At 42.1% G+C, this 17265-nt stretch overlaps 1 protein-coding gene across 6 annotated transcripts in view; it reads right to left on the minus strand.

Annotated features, from left to right (window-relative positions):
- The window catches only part of LOC110497976 (pleckstrin homology domain-containing family G member 3), a 60464-nt gene that overhangs the window by 15603 nt on the left and 27596 nt on the right, over window positions 1-17265 (minus strand). For all 6 annotated transcript variants that reach the window (XM_036954922.1, XM_036954923.1, XM_036954921.1 and 3 more), the window contains exons 3-11: window positions 9620-10128; window positions 7105-7205; window positions 3712-3781; window positions 3553-3599; window positions 3286-3436; window positions 2918-3049; window positions 1898-2080; window positions 1718-1810; window positions 1546-1632 (exon numbers count right to left, since the gene is read on the minus strand). In XM_036954922.1, coding sequence (XP_036810817.1) covers window positions 1546-1632; window positions 1718-1810; window positions 1898-2080; window positions 2918-3049; window positions 3286-3436; window positions 3553-3599; window positions 3712-3781; window positions 7105-7205; window positions 9620-10128 — 1373 coding nt within the window. The remainder of the gene's footprint in view (window positions 1-1545; window positions 1633-1717; window positions 1811-1897; window positions 2081-2917; window positions 3050-3285; window positions 3437-3552; window positions 3600-3711; window positions 3782-7104; window positions 7206-9619; window positions 10129-17265) is intronic.

Consider the following 17265-nt stretch of genomic DNA (forward strand, 5'->3'; position numbering starts at 1 on the left):
GGAGAAAGCTTTGGACATCATTGACTGATGGGTTCTAGGATGTGAGCGATCTAATTTTCGATCTATGACAGTTAATATCTCCTCCGAAGCTCAAATAGTGACTGTCCAAATGGATAAGAGACTGTTAGTGAAGATTACATAGTCCCAGTTGGGAGCGTAAACATTCAGCAACACCATGGGTGTTTCACAAAGTGTACAGGTTACAATAATGCATCTTCCTTTTGAATCTGTTATGACCTCTGACGGAATGAAGGGTATCTTCTTATGAATAAGAAAGGCAGGCCATCTGGCCCTAGTGTTGATATTTGAATGATAAAAACTGAACCACAGAGTCTATATATTGGTCTGTAGATGTTTAAGACGGAAGAATAATTTGGATCTCTTGATTGGTCCATTTAGCCTTCGACATTCCATGAGGTGAGCCTCACTGAGGCACCACTTTTTAAATGTTTTTTATTGAACCTTTAAGTAGGCAAGTCAGTTAGGAACAAATTCTTATTTACAATGGCAGCCTACCCCGGACGACACTGGGCCAATTGTGCGCCGCCCTATGGGACTCCCAATCACGGCCTGGAATCTAACCAAGGTCTGTAGTTACGCCTCTAGCACTGAGATGCAGTGCCTTAGACCACTGCGCCACTCAGGAGCCCTTTTGTGTTGGTAGAGTGATAAGTCTTTCATTGATGATAGTGAATTTGAATGATCAGATGTCTCACAATCAGTTGTGATGTATTTCACAGAAAATAACTAGGCCAAACCTCAAAAAGTATGTCTATCTGCCTTCTCTTAGCGTTCGGCCTAGTACATACCTTGCCAATTCAATGTGCCCAGGCTAAAACCTGTAGTGAGGGGAAAACTTCTTGCCCCAGGTTCTTAGTGAAAAATTCAGACATTAATTTAATGACAGAGCCCTCTGAATTTTCTTCAATATTTGTGATTCGTATATTTGAACGCCGTGAAAAATTCTATACCATCTATGGTTTCGGAGAGGAGCTAGTTTTTCTCCAGCGATGTGCACCTTTCTTCCAGTGCAATAATTCTGTCACTGTAGCCAGATGGATAATGGATGCTGAGCAAAATCTGTTGGCCATGGCCATCTATGGTTTTGCAATGCTATCAAGAGTAGCTGATATTGGGGCCAAAGCAGCATTCATTGTCCCTTTGAGTTCTGAGAATCATGAAGCAAAGTTTGTCAGAGACGGTAGGTAGGCCTGGTGCAGAGTTTTAGTCTCTGCACCTAGTCTCTTTCGCCATAGGTACTGTGGGTGAGTTTTGTTCCGATTTCTCTTGTCTTTGGGACGCAGTTTGTGAGCTATTTTCAAGTAAGAAGTTGCGTTAGACTTTAGAAAAAAAGTTAGTGAACTAGAACGTGTATATTTTAACTTTGTTGAAAAGAACAGAAGCCACCCTCACATACAACCTTCATTCACATGTTAACCCAGAAGCCAGAGCATTTGTTTAGAGGGAGGGATTAGAGTTGGCTGGTGCAAGATTGTGGGCTACTTGACAGGAGTGGAGAGGAAACCCTTGTCGTTATAGATTTACCTTCTGTGGGACAATGGTGTGGTGGTTCTCTAGAATCAGTTTCTTGATATGATGAGCCCAGAGACGCTTCTCCTCTACAGTCTTGGCCTGAAAAAGACACTTGTCAATTATACGGAGCTCATACAGAACTACACTTATTACAAGAGAGGACGGGCTTATGATCCACACTCACCTGCACAGTGTGAGGCTGCTTGGGATGCTTGAAGTGGATCACACTGAAGTGCAGGGGGTCCTTGGCGCTGTCAAGCAGCATCAGGGTCGAGCACTGAAACCACAGGGAGCAACGTTACGCCAACCCAACAGAGCTAGCTCATGGCATTTGGGTTAGGTTCCTCTACTTTTTGTTCATTACCAATATGTGTGTCTTGTAGACATAGTGCTCTCCTCTCTTTTTGGTGATGAGGAGCATCTTGTCAAAGAGGAACAGCATCCTGGTGTTCTTGGCATGTTGGACCTGGAAGGTTCCCTCCAGCACCAGCTCTCCATACGTAGTGAGGTCAGGACCCTTCCAGTTGATCAGGAGAGACTGGATCTCCTGCATAAACACACCTGATTGTATCTAGGTCTCCTAAACCTAGTCTGTGTACACAACACTGACAAAACTGTACATAAAAACATGCACAAGGGGTGAAAAGTCTGAAGAGAACAGTATTTGTTTATAGAAAACAACAACAGGTAGGCCAGCAACCAATGGGCAGTGAACTCACCATTTAATCAAAGGCATGAATTGAAACAAATACAAAACCCAGCAGACACTGTGGCCCTGTGGTAGATTTATTGAGTCCCTACGAGGCCCCAAATCCCTGACCAAACTAAACAGAGGTCGGGGAGACATGGAGCTTTGAGCCACCTCGGAGGCTTACTGATCAATACCACTCGGAGCAGGTTTACACATTTGCTTTGGCCATTTTTTTCCTAAAGGTTTAGGCTTCAGCAAACGTCTTAAGGTTGATTATGGAAGTTAATGGGCTGCTTTATTGGAACAACAAAGACTGTGCAACTAAACAAACAAAAAAGTATAGCCTGCCCCCACACAGTACAGTAAACTCAGTCAGGGAGTTACTGTGGGAGCAGCAGGAGAGCAACCTGGAATAGTTGCTGGGTGACTAAAAGGATTCCCCATCAACACAACCTCCAGCAAGACAATGAAACAGCATAATAAAGCTATGGCCATGACAGACAGGATAAACTATGAGCAGAGCAAGAGTAGCTACACTTCATTAACTGATATAAAACCTATTGAGAAACAATCATATACAAAATTAGCCCAATTAGATACACCTGCATCATTATATAGTGTAACACAATAGTGGTAGGTGGAAAGGGACGGGTCAAATTCCATTCACCTCTCCCTGAGAGTAGCCATACTGACCTGCAGCCTGACAGCGTGCTCGTGTTTCCTCTTCATGTCATTGATGTACCAGGCCACCCCGGTCATGGTGTCAATGGCCTCCTGCACCACCTCATAGCCCTCCTTCTCAGGGTCAAAGTGCTTGGCGATCTCCTGTTAGAAGGAAAACAGCCAGAACATGAGGAATCAAGACCTCTGGAATGAAGTTGAATGTGTTGTTGTATGCTATACAATGCTCTACCATTGCCATCTTACCAGGTTAAAAATGTATTGGCCTCCTGTCAAGGGACCCCACAATCAACCTGCAATTGCAGAAGTATAATTCTACACAGCTTACTTGGACCATCTCTACCCATAGAAAAGGTAGTATGCAGTGAGGACCAGTGTACCTGCAGAAGCAGGTGGTATTTGAGGATCCTCTGGACAGGTTTGAGCAGGTAGGACCCCAGGGGGAGAGAACGCTTGAGGAAGGCCTGGCGATCCCTGAAGAACTTGGCCAGAGTCGTACTCCTCATGCAGTCGGTCAGTGTACCCACAGAGCTAGAGGGAACACAAGTCAATGCATCGTATTATATGACTTCCATTGTAATGTAAGGTTACAGATTCTTAACATGTCCCCCAAAGGTTCCAGAAAACCTTTACATTCTTCCACTTACTTGGGGTAGTTTGTGCAGTACTGTGTATAGATTTCAAAAGCGTCACTCTATAAAATAGCAAAGGGAGGAAAAACACAAAACCAGATCAATAACACTCCAGCCTGTCCAGCTTCCCGATGATAGGTATCAATTCAGTCTGTGCGAGTGGCCTCCTCTCACTTTGTCTACGAAGCAACTGGCCACAGCAACCGGGTCATTCTCACACATGTCCAGAGACTGCAGCAGCTCACTGTGGAGGAAGACAGACCGACGCAAGACTAGAATAAGGTTTAGGTCGGAGACCACAAGAGAAATTCAGTGTAAACTACATCCAGGTACTATGTTAAGTATGAAAACATGTTTATGTTTTGCATGGCTGAATGCATTTGTTCTGGTTAACCTCATTCTGCCCAAAGACTCAACAGGGTCAGGTTTCCCACAGCAGAGTGGACACAAGGAGAGAGGGGTCACCATGCCAAAACATAAAAAGAGTACAAAACCAACAAAAGTTGTTTTTACATGGTCACACACAAAATCAAACACTTTCATAACTTACAACACCCTTCAGCTGCATGGGCTGACGAAATAAAGGAACAACATAGCAATATGTCTTTATACTTTTTTTGTTTGAGGTTTATTTTTGCCTGAAGACAAATATTTGCTTTACAAATCATGAACATGTTCCAAGACAAGACACCCATTCTTTCATCAAGCCAATATGTGGCCTATAGTGGCAGGGAAACATTGTTTCTGTTTCAGGGGTACAAGAAGATTTCAGTGTGATGACCTTTACAGTGACCTGATCCTGAAACGGGAGCAGTACTATAGCTTTAATAATAGCATGACTCAGATGCAATCACTAGTCAGTCATGCACATCTATAAACTGAATGACAAGTCTAGGACCGTCTGAAAACCCTGCATATGAAAATGAACTGTATTACAGTCTGCTGCGTGAGACATTCATTCTCCAATACAATGACAAATGAGAATGCCATTTCACTTCTCATCTCCTCAGAGGTTCATACAGTTTCTGCTTGAATTAATGTCCTCCATCACCTGGGAAGAGTGCAAGAGTTGCACATGTTTTCAAACCAGTGCTTTAAAAGTATGCTTGGCTCTTGCGGATCAGCTCACCCTGGGCCCTTGCTGCGACTGAGTCGTGCCAATTAGCAGGGTTTAGCCGAGATGATGGAAAGTGTAACGCGGGCAATGGCACGTATCCCCAGGCTGTAGCAGCCATGTCCGGGTCAGACTACATCTTAGTAATCCAGTCTAACTTAATTTACTTTATAAAACAAAAGCAAACTCCCCACTCCAGTGTAACACATTGTATATTGATGCTGTAGTTGAGCCAGAGGGATGCACATGAAAACTCCCCCTGCTTTAGATGTAACAATCACTAATCAAAAGCTCTATTTTAGTAGTCTACACTGGTGGAAATCTCATACAGTTGAAGTCAGAAGTTTACATACACCTTAACCAAATACATTTAAACTCAGTTTTTCACAATTCCTGACATTTAATCTCAGTAAAAATTCCCCGTCTTCGGTCAGTTAGGATCACCACTTTATTTTAAAAATGTGAAATGTCAGAATAAGAGTAGAGAGAATTATTTATTTCAGCCATCACATTCCCAGTGGGTCAGAAGTTTACATACACTCAATTAGTATTTGATAGCATTGCCTTCAAATTGTTTAACTTGGGTCAACCGTTTCGGGTAGCCTTCCACAAACTTCCCACAATGAGTTGTTAATTTTGGCCCATTCCTCCTGACAGCTAGTATAACTGAGTCAGATTTGTAGGCCTCCTTGCTCGCACACGCTTTTTCAGTTCTGCCCACAAATTGTCTATAGGATTGAGGTCAGGGCTTTGTGACGGCCACTTCAATACCTTAAGCCATTTTTCCACAACTTTGGAAGTATGCTTGGGGTCAATGTCCATTTGGAAGATCCATTTGCGACCAAGCTTTAACTTCCTGACTGAGGTCTTGAGATGTTGCTTCAATATATCCACAGAATTTTCCTACATCATGATGCCATCTATTTTGTGAAGTGCACCAGTCGCTCCTGCAGCAAAGCACCCTTACAACCTGATGCTGCCACCCCCGTGCATCACAGTTGGGATGGTGTTCTTCAGCTTGCAAACCTCCCCCTTTTTCCTCCAAACATTACAATGGTCATTATGGCCAAACAGTTCTATTTTTGTTTCATCAGACCAGAGGACATTTCTCCAAAAAGTACGATCTTTGTCCCCATGTGCAGTTGCAAACTGTAGTCTGGCTTTTTATGGCGGTTTTGGAGCAGTGGCTTCTTCCTTGCTGAGTGGCCTTTCAGGTTATGTTGATGCAGGACTCGTTTTACTGTGGATAGATACTTTTGTACCTGTTTCCTCCAACATCTTCACAAGGTCCTTTGCTGATGTTCTGGGATTGATTTGCACTTTGCGCACCATTGTACGTTCATCTCTAGGAGACAGAACATGTCTCCTTCCTGAGCGGTATGACGGCTGCGTGGTCCCATGATGTTTATACTTGCGTACGATTGTTTGTAAAGATGATTGTGGTACATTCAAGCATTTGGAATTTGCTCCCAAGGATGAACTAGACTTGTAGAGGTCTACAATTTTTTCTGAGGTCTTGGCTGATTTCTTTTGATTTTCCCATGATGTTAAGCAAAGAGGCACTGAGTTTGAAGGTAGGCCTTGAAATACATCCACAGGTACACCTCCAATTGATGTCAATTAGCCTATCAGAAGCTTCTAAAGCCATGACATCATTTTCTGGAATTTTCCAAGCTGTTTAAAGGAACAGTCAACTTAGTGTATGTAAACATCTGACCCACTGGAATTGAGATACAATGAATTATAAGTGAAATTATCTGTCTGTAAACAATTGTTGGAAAAATGAGTTGTGTCATGCAAAGTAGACGTCCTAACCGACTTGCCAAAACTATAGTTTGTTAACAAGACATTTGTGGAGTGGTTGAAAAACGAGTTTTAATGACTTCAACCTAAGCGTATGCAAACTTCCGACATCAACTGTAAATGCACCAGAACCATTATTTTCAACCATTGGGTTTTTATGGCATTACGCCATCATTGGGAATCATGTGGGAGGAGCCTTACTCTGAGAGGATAAGGATGTTTTATTTTGCATGAGGCTTGGTGAGCATATGCTGCACAACAGCTTCATATCTCCCATCTAAACATCCAAATGGGGGCATAGAGCAGGTGATCGTCCTGATAACGTCTGGAGCAGAGTTGACATATACAGCCATATTGTGATTTGTCTCATTCTTTACTCATCCCAATCTGCTGTGTTGTTCTAGGCCAATCTGCATTTGGTGTTGGTTAGTCAGTCATTTTGTCTTTGTCCTGAAAACAGATTTAGATGGATAAACTCTCCAACACAGCCATACAACAGATGTCCTGCCGGGAAGCCTTTTAATCTTTGTCAAAAGAACATTCCACTAAAAAGGTAAATATGTCTTCTCAACGTCTGCTCAAAAGGTTTGAGTTGTTTTTGTGAAGACTGTCTGTAAAAATAAAACAAAACAATTACATTTGCAGCTTACCTGTTGAACTCATATATGTCCTCTATATTCCCAAACAGGGAAGAAACCTGGTCTGGACGAATGGGAAGGTTGTCCATGTCTATGATGTGAGCCAGGTAATCCTAGAGAAACAATAACACTGGTTATACTGCCCCGACAATCTGCCTAATGAAGAACCATCCTGGAGTGAGTGCTCTGTCTAAAATACAATTTCTGATTATTTGCAGTAGAGGGAGCTTGTGTATAGATAAAGTTGAACATGCTCAAGCGGTTGCCTCCTTGGTGGATTCCGCTTCAATGTTGTTTCAAGTTATTACACATCCTGTTCACAGGCTAAAAAGACCACATAGACTTCATCCTATCTGCTGTCTATTACAACAAAACTGTATGACTCATGATTTGTGTGTTCAAATTTAAGCAGTTCAAATTGTTATTTTAAGGATTTATTACTTGTTACTGTGAGGTCAGTAGCTCTGTAAAAAACAGTCTCAGACCAGCACAGTGTTCTCCTCCCATGACCCCTCTCTCATCAGGCTGCCGGACTACTCTGGGGTAGACAATATCAACTAAAAACATAGGCACACACAAGAAAGTTTTGCATTCCTCTATAGAGTTCCAGAGACTTGTAGAATCTATGCCAAGGTGCATTGAGGCTGTTCTGGTGGCACAACGCCCTATTAAGACACTATGTTGGCATTTCCTTTATTTTTGCAGTTAGCTGTATGTACAGCCTACTATTAGACTGTCAGCTCAAGGTTAGGTCTAGGCTTGTGGTTATGGATGGGTAACCCATAAAGGGTAATGCCCTCTAGGGGATGAGAGGGGAAGAGGCATTTAAAGGGTTGCAATACTTCTGGGCAGTCAAGTGACAGAGATGGCCTAGTGAGAAATGGTTGGGAAGAAGGCTATGGAACCCAGTAAACAGATATTGACCCTCAGAATTTCAGGACATTTGTCGAGGCGGAATTGGAGGTGTGAGTCCACCTGTCACACAGCTGTCTTAGAGCTGAGATTAAGAGGCTTCTGCTTTCATGATATGGTGTGGAGGAGCATGTTCCTGGATAGTTGATGTGTAGAGCAGACACTAACAGTAGCAGGACAAAACCAAACAGATGAATCATCAAATACATCACTGAAGTGACAAGTTTAACATCCCTGCTACTGTAACTTTGCACAATAAGATGCTACTGCAGAGCAAGTCATTGAAATGCTGCATTTAGATTGGAGAGGTTGAACTTTTTGGGGGTTGAGAGAATTGTAGATTTTGTTATTGAAAAATGGGCCAGCTTTTTCCCACCTCAACAGCATGTGGGGAAAAAAACCAGTTGCTACTCTCCTATGTTTCTTTAGTTGGCATTGTGATGGCTGTGTTTTTGTTGGCCATTGCCTGCTAGGGCCCGGAGGGCTCCGTATCCTAGTTTGGGGTCACAGTGCAGCAGGCAGCTAGGCAGTGCTCATGGAGAAGTTGGAAGTCCAGTGGAAGTGTGAGTGTCTGGGGAGCAGGACTGTGTCATTACTCTGGCGGATGCTGTAGCGAGGGCTCGGTAAGGGCAGATCTCCCTTCAACACCTAGGGAAGGCGCCAGCAGCCCAGTCAGACACAGAGACTCAGTGAGGAGTGCCCGTAACACACTACCTCTGACCTGTCTGCATCATGCGTTAAAGACATTATAACCTGCACTTAACAGGACGTACGCCACCATACTCCTGTCAGTACTCATCCAAAGAGGATAATTATTCCAACCTGAAGGGTGCAATAGGGGATGCTGATCAATCTGCACAGTTGGTAGTTGTTTGACTACAAAGGCAGCAGCCATAAGAGACCAGTTGACTTGATTGCAGAGCGGATGAATCAACTCTGTCCCATTTGCCACAACCAGAAGATGAAATCAGTAGCAGCTGTTCAAATCTCTGACCAAGAAGTTTCTGCCTTGAGATGATGTGTCCTGGACCTGATTCTGCTTTAGAACTAAATACGTGAAAATATCCCAGTCTCAGCTCTGTATGCTTTCACAGTAATGTAAACATATAGAAAGCATTAACCTACATAAGGAAGCTTAACCACACAACAGCTACTCTATAATTCTAATCTGCTGGTCTTACAGGCTATAATGGTTACATACTATGGAATTTTCCATCTGATATGAGAATGCCATTTGGAAAAGAAATGCAACTGCTATTGTGAGTTACGAAATACACAGGGAACATTTGTCTGAGCCACATCTTTAAAACAAAAAACTGGAAATCAAACTAGATCCTGGTAAAACAATCAACCCTAGAATATTTTATAGGTACCAGAGACACGTGGCTTCAAAGGCCAGCAGTCACTTGGAATATTGAGAACCTAAACCCATGAAGTCCATTCCTTTGTCTCATTACTGGCCAACTCCAATAAAATCACCTCTATATAAGGATGTACAGATATTAAGTCATAACTACATACCATTCCAAAAGAAACACTGAAATTACCTATTAAATTACACTAATCACGTCCTAATAACCAGAACTGATTGGATGTAACCCTCAAGGCGACTCACCTCCACGATGCTGCGAAGGTCCCTGACATACATGCGCTCCGTCTCAATTATCTCCATGACTACATGGTCCACGTAGCTGAGCTTAGGGTTTGGCGCCATGGCTTCAGTGGCAAAGGGTGAGGTATGGGTCTGAGGTGCATTAGTCCTCCTGTTGGTGGTGGCGTTGTTGTTGCACTGGGACCTGGTCTGACTGTGGTTCAGCCACTGGTCTCTGGTCCCCCCCTGGCTGAGGCCCTGCGTCTTGATCTGTGGCTGCTCCCTGGCTCCCTCTGCAGGGCTGAGCTCCAGGTCAATGTCCGCTCCACTGGGGGGAGGTGGTGTGGAGGGGAGGACTGAGGTACTGCCGTAGAGGCTGTGGTTGTCCTGGGAGGAGACTGAGGACAGAGTGGACACCAGGCTCACTGGACGCTCAGCCTCTCCCTCTGAGGGGTCAGCACAGAGCCGGCTGTAGCCGTCTTGTCGCTCATGGCCACCACTGATGGAGAGGGCAGAGTACAACCGAGGAGATTCTGATAGAGAGAGGAGAGAGTGAGAATGAGAATTGAGTCTCAGGAAACATGGGCAGAAACAGATTGTTAAAATTGGCACATTCCACTACATTTTAGATCCATTTAATCAAATACTGTAGTCAGATGATATGACAGTATGAACCCAGTGTTCAGCGTCCCAGCCTGAGGAAGAGTGCTCTACTGCAAAAGGGTCTTTCTCAAATCCTACAGACATGCCCCAATTACAGCGTTCCACATTCTCTGGAAAACCCAGCCATTTCCTCCAACCTCCCTTACTGGTACTGGCGAAGTCTTGGAAAAACAGAAGGAAAACTGTGGGGGAGACAGGTTGGGAGAAGAGAGGGGAGTCGGAACCAGAGTCCTGTTTATACATCTAATTTATTGAGCTACTTTTCAAATCAAGAGAAATTGATTCCATATTCAGTTTCACATCCTTCCTGCCCAGACGGGGAATGTTCCAAATATATGAAGTCACAGAAAGTATTGTACTGAAGGTCAAAGGTCAAACCCATTTTGCATTATTAAAAAAATACATATTCTTGCCAATAAACTGCACTTTCGAGTACAAATCCCTTAATTGGCCACAGCAGTGACTAAGCCAGGTCAGGGATATTGCCAAGTGAGAACAGAGAGTTTGAGAGATGGCGGTGGTAGACATTTCATGGAGCACTCTTTGAAATTGTTTCCAACTACAGCAGTGTTGACACATTCTTAATGAAATCAATAAGGCAGTCATAAAATGTGCGTCGTTAGCAGACATCCCACAGCTAATAACATGGACCTGTCACTAGGCAGCTTGGCCAGTTGGCCATTTGACTGGACTTGGAAAGCGGGACAGAAATGTGATCTGTCAGCAATGACTTCAGAAGAACTGAGGCCCTTTCTATATAGTAAAGAATCACAATAGTGATTAGGTATAATGAATGTAAAACAAAAATGATTAGAAATTGTAGATGAAAGTGTCAACAGATACAGGAAACAAAACAAGTGTCTCTCCCTCTACAGACTTATAGACAGGATGATGTCAGTGATCTCAGTCTGGGCTACAATCCAGCCTCTACAATCCACTGTAGAGCTCGTCTGCAACAACACCAGACTCACGCATGTCAAGTCAGAGGAAGCAAGGGTTGAGCCTGCAAGTCAAGGTTGACCTTGACCACTTCTTAAAAGCTGTTTAAAGTAGTTCCAAAACCATGTAATAGTACTACTTACAGGGAGTAATAGCACAGTAGGCCGTTGGTCTCTGCTGTAGTATCTGCTTAGACAGAAGCTCCTCCTTTCCCCATTTACTTTTGGCTGTGAAAATTACTACCTCGCCTGTTCTGAGCGCCAACCGCCAAGGCCTCCCACTCCCTTCCTAGAACCGCTGTGCTGACGTCAATGCCCAGCCATTGGGAGGTGATACTGGGGGAGTAAGGACAGTCCAAACATACACCCTAATCTTCCGGTCTCCTAACAAACCCTAATGAAGTCTCAAAGGCGCTCAGTGGAGAGCAAATGATATAACCTGATCTAGGCTAATAAAATTGTAATATGTTTTTTACAGAATTCTGAAATAAATGGTGTGACTCACTCAACATTAGGATCACCACCATCAGGACAAGTCATGGCAGTGAGATTGGTCCTGATCCAAATGCTGTACTGGATGGGTAAGGCAGGAAACATAACTCATGAAGGCCTAAGGCACTAGCACCCAGACCAGACATGATATGAGACAAAAACAGCAATCGTAAACCAACTCTAGTGCAACTTCCCCACCCCCTTTCCTTACTCCGATTACCCACTGAAGAGAAAGTACTCTTTGCCTGATACCACACTCCATTGGTTTGAGATCCTCTGTACGATTTTGTCCACACACATGGAGTGGCTTTGCTAGATTACTTGCAAATTGTTAGGTTACTTGTTAGATATTACTGCATGGTCGGAACTAGAAGCACAAGCATTTTGCTACACTCACATTAACAACTGCTAACCATGTGTATGTGACTAATAAATTTTGATTTGATGTAGCAGGCAATGCTAAGGAATGCAAATTAAATGCCCTGGGCCAGGTTTCCCGAAAGCTTCTTAAGGCTAAGTTCATTGTTAGAACCTTCGTGGGAGCGTTTCTTTGGGGAAAATCATCCTTATTAACGTTGCACTTGAAAATGGTCATAATCTAACACCTGCCTCAGACCAAGTGCATCGTTAGACGCTTTTCTGCCCTCCCGTGTCACTTTATACACAGAAGCTTTCAGCTAAACATTGATAAACCATGTAATTCTGTCTCTGCGACCACCGATAACGTCAGAACAAAGCGGACTACAAAGTTGTCAATGTCTTAGCAATTGAAGCAAAACAAGCAACATATAAAAATATGCTTAAAATGAAAACTGAGATGATTCCATTAAAATAAAACAGTACGCTATAGGCCTATTTCAAGCCGTAAAATACATTTCCTGTTCAATTGAGTTCTATTTGGCTATTTGTAGGCTATTGTCTAATGTCTCAACATGTGTGTAGCCTAACGTGCAAAATTGGTGATTTTGTGAATTTTTATTGGTTTAAGCAGCCGTAGGTGGTAATATCTCTATAGGAGCTGATCTGTTGTCAGTATTGTGAAATAATTAACTGTTAAGGAAAGATTTGAATGGAGAAAGCTGATCTGTTTTTGATCCTTTTCTTATCAACATCCTCCAACAACGCACTTAGCGACAATTCGCTTTTCGTGGTGTTTTGGGAAATGCATGTTACATCTTCGCGGTTGCAGGAAAGATGCATCGTTAAAACACCGGTAAGCCTAAATTCCATCACTATCGGGAAACTACTGTAGGCCTAGGTAAACATGTGGCACTGGCAATAAGGTTAGCACAAAGTTAGCTAGCCTACTGTGATGCAGGGCAGAGTTTCCATTGGGCCTCTGTGGACAAGGAAGTCAGACGCAGGATAAGCAGAGAGGAAAGTACACATCTCTGGTACGTCAGTCATCTACCATGACGGACAAAATAGCAAAACAGAAAAGATCTAGACCTACTTTATATCCACAATATTATTCAATCCGAGTGACAGCAACACAATCAAAACGCAAACCCTCCAGTTTTAGCTCAGTCACATACTAAAAGGTTTGGTGAAATTGTTTTAGTCCTATGTCAAGCTCTTTTTGCGGCTGCCATGTCATTACAATCATTAACCCAGCCAAACAGAAGTATTATCCAAGTCAAGGTTACAAAGACCATAGTATTTGTTGTACATTTTAGCCTACACGGCAACTTCAATAACAGTGTTACAAATTATATTTTCTGTTTCAAATAGTTACAGTATGACAATGGAATAGGTAAAAAATAAGTCACATTGTAAAGTAAGGTACATGCTCAGGGATTACATCAGGTCAACTGCTAATGTCTGAACACAGTACTATGGGCTGTTTCATTAATCACGTTGTTTAGGAAGAATAGCTGGGATTCCTGCTGTATTCATTCTGAACCCTTAATTGTAATTCTTTGAATTCCTGGTCCCTGCTGCCTGTTAAACTTCACAGACAATGTAAATTCCACAAGCATGACTACTTCTGTTAGTTCACAGCCCTCCGGCCCCCTGGGCAGCTGTAGATCACCTTAGATTATACTGTTGAACAATGTTCTTCAATGTGAATGGGACCTGCATGTTTTGGGCCACTTTGAACAGACAGTGTCAGAAAATTAAACGAATGAGAACTCCAGGTCCATGGGACTTCCCTTGAGCCAAGCCAGGTCTAGTTGGAAAAGACAGCTCAGGTAATTAACAGAGAGTACATCATCCCCTGGCTTTGAGCAATAGTATAGTATTTCCACAGCCTGAGATAAAGGAAGCCAAGACATTCTAAAGGGTTGCTGAGTAATCAGACAGTTTAGAACAGATGTAATCTACAGACATTTACAATTCAGCCATAATTATTTTGAAGTTGACAACATAAAACTGATATTACCCTGTCTGCCTATGATGACATGATTGATGTGAACTACATACGGTACAGAACCAAATAAGGTACTGTTGATGTAAAGGATATTTCATGATCAGAAAACACCGTCTTCTCCACAACGACCATGATGTCCATCTCAGACAGCCTACTGGAATAAGTGACGTCAAATCAAAGTTTATTGGTCGCGTACACAGATGTTATCGCAAGTGCAGCAAAATGCTTGTTTCTAGCTCCAACAGAGCAATAATACCTAGCAATACACAAAATCCCAAACTATCAGAACGAGCAATGTCAGAGTCTGGCACACACACACACACACACTTTCTAATTTAGCACACACTTATCCAGAGCGACTTACATTAGTGAGTTTTTGTACTGGACCCCCATGGGAATTGAACCCACAACCCTGGCATTGCAAGTGACATGCTCTACCAACTGAGTGACAAGGGACCAGGTGAAAGCTATAATCCCTTATTGAGGTCACTTGTTAAATCCACTTAAAATCAGTGGATGGAGACCGGTTAAAAATGATTTTTAAGCCTTGGAGACATGGATTGTGTATGCGTGCCATTCAGAAGGTGAATGGGCAAGACAAAAGATTTAAGCTTCTTTGAACGGGACATGGTAGTAGATATGGACTGTGACAGTCAAAATTGTGTCAGCCGGTGATTGTCAAGCAAATAACTGCCAGTCTCACAGTAATTTACCATTAGAAAATGTAGTCCATTTCAGAACAGAATAGCATACTCTTTGTCCTTATGTTAGGCCTTGATCTGTCCTACACTAATTCATTTAGCAGACAAGATTTGCTTAGAATTTCATGGCAATATTTTATAGTATGAAGAATACAATTGAACATACAGTTGAAGTCAGAAGTTTACATACACCTTAGCCAAATATATTTAAAACTCAGTTTCACAATTACTGACATTTTAATACTAGTAAAAATTTGCCGTCTTCGGTCAGTTAGGATCACCACTTTATTTTAAGAATGTGAAATGTCAGAATAAGAGTAGAGAGAATGATTTAATTCAGCTTTTATTTCAGCCATCACATTCCCAGTGGGTCAGAAGTTAACATACTCTCAATTAGTATTTGGTAGCATTACCTTTAAACTGTTTAACTTGAGTCAAACATTTTGGGTAGCTTTCCACAAACTTCCCACAATGAGTTTGGTGAATTTTGGCCCATTCCTCCTGACAGAGCTGGTGTAACCGAGTCAGGTTTGTAGGCCTCCTTGCTCACAGGCACTTTTTCAGTTCTGCCCACACATTGTCTATAGGATTGAGGTCAGGGCTTTGTGATGGCCACTCCAATACCTTGACTTTGTAGTCCTTAAGCCATTTTTCCACAACTTTGGAAGTATGCTTGGGGTCAATGTCCATTTGGAAGACCCATTTGCGACCAAGCTTCAACTTCCTGACTGATGTCTTGAGATGTTAATGTTAATGTTGTTAATAATTTATATATACACACACACACAATCATTTATCCCTCATGATGCTATCTATTTTGTGAAGTGCACCAGTCCCGCACAACATGATGCTGCCACACCCGTGCTTCATGGTTGGGATGGCGTTCTTCGGCTTGCAAGCCTCACCCTTTTTCCTCCAAACATAATGTTGGTCATTATGGTTCTATTTTTGTGTCATCAGACCAGAGGACATTTCTCCAAAAAGTACAATATTTGTGTATGTAAACTTCCGACCCACTGGAATTGTGATAGTGAATAAAAAGTGAAATAATCTGTCTGTAAATAAATGGTTGGAAAAATGACGTGTCAATCACAAAGTAGATGTCCTAACCGACTTGACAAAACTACAGTGGGGCAAAAAGGTATTTAGTCAGCCACCAATTGTGCAAGTTCTCCCACTTAAAAAGATGAGGCCTGTAATTTTCATCATAGGTACACTTCAACTATAGCAGACAAAATAAGGGAAAAAAATCCAGAAAATCACATTGTGGGATTTTTAATGAATTTATTTGCAAATTATGGTGGAAAATAAGTATTTGGTCAATAACAAAAGTTTATCTCAATGCTTTGTTGGCAATGACAGAGGTCAAACGTTTTCTGTAAGTCTTCACAAGGTTTTCACAAGTGACCTCAATAATACTTTCTTGCACCACTGTATAAGAAATGTGGAGTTTTTGAAAAACAAGTTTTAATGACTCCAACCTAAGTGTATGTAAACTTCCGACTGTAGCTGAATGAAATGGAAAGGACATTTTCTCCAACCAATTTGAGGGAGTGCGCAAATACGGCTATTCTGTGTTGAGAGGTTAACAAAACAAAAAAAACAGGTACTCCCATGCGCTTAATTTAGTATTATTTGTGACTTTAGTTGTGATACAAATCTAAACATATAGCACAACATTTGTAATACATTCTAAGGCCGCATGATGCGACAAATGATTTGAAAAAAGTTAAATGAAACGCACAAGCTCTGCATAGAATATTTCAGAAGTCTCTCCTTCATAATTTGACAAGCACTTGATAATGCCTTAAATCTTTGTGCCCTTGGCCTGAAAATAAATCATTATAATCCCATTCTCCTGGCTGAGTGCCAAAGCACCACTCACCCAAATGGCTCAGTCGCACTGCTCTCTGTCAAGTGATCGGGTATTTTCTCACAGGCTACAAGTGAAGACAGACAACGGGGACGAAACTGTCTAACGAACAGCAAAAGCACTAACCTATGTCAATCTACTATCCCCCATAGTACCAAAATTGACCTATTCGATTCTGTCAGAGAAATAAACATTCAGTTGTGGGATGCGATAGATCCCAAATTAATACAACCACTAGCATCAAAAAACGTGTTTTAAGCAATGAGCCTACCGCAACAGATGAGGTTTATCAACATTTTAAACTAAACCATGTTACTTTCTTCACATTATATGGAATGCGCACACTGCAGTAGGCTATAAGCCGGAATGTCCATTAGCAGGAAAACACCATTGTCAAAAGTGACCACAAACGTGATTATGCATGTAATGCTTTTATTATAAAGGTGGATTTTTAATGGTGAAAATGAGCTTCCCCAAACTTGAAAACTCAAGCGCTGGGTATGTATGCATGCCAGTTAGACTAAATCCGTTGTAAAGCGAATTAATGTGCATCATTCACAAGGGATAGACTAATATTGTCACCAATCACACTATTCTCGATTTAAATCGTCTTTACAAATACTAAAGAATTA

The sequence above is a fragment of the Oncorhynchus mykiss genome, chromosome 19, assembly GCF_013265735.2.
Source record: "Oncorhynchus mykiss isolate Arlee chromosome 19, USDA_OmykA_1.1, whole genome shotgun sequence".
Lineage (NCBI taxonomy): Eukaryota > Metazoa > Chordata > Actinopteri > Salmoniformes > Salmonidae > Oncorhynchus > Oncorhynchus mykiss.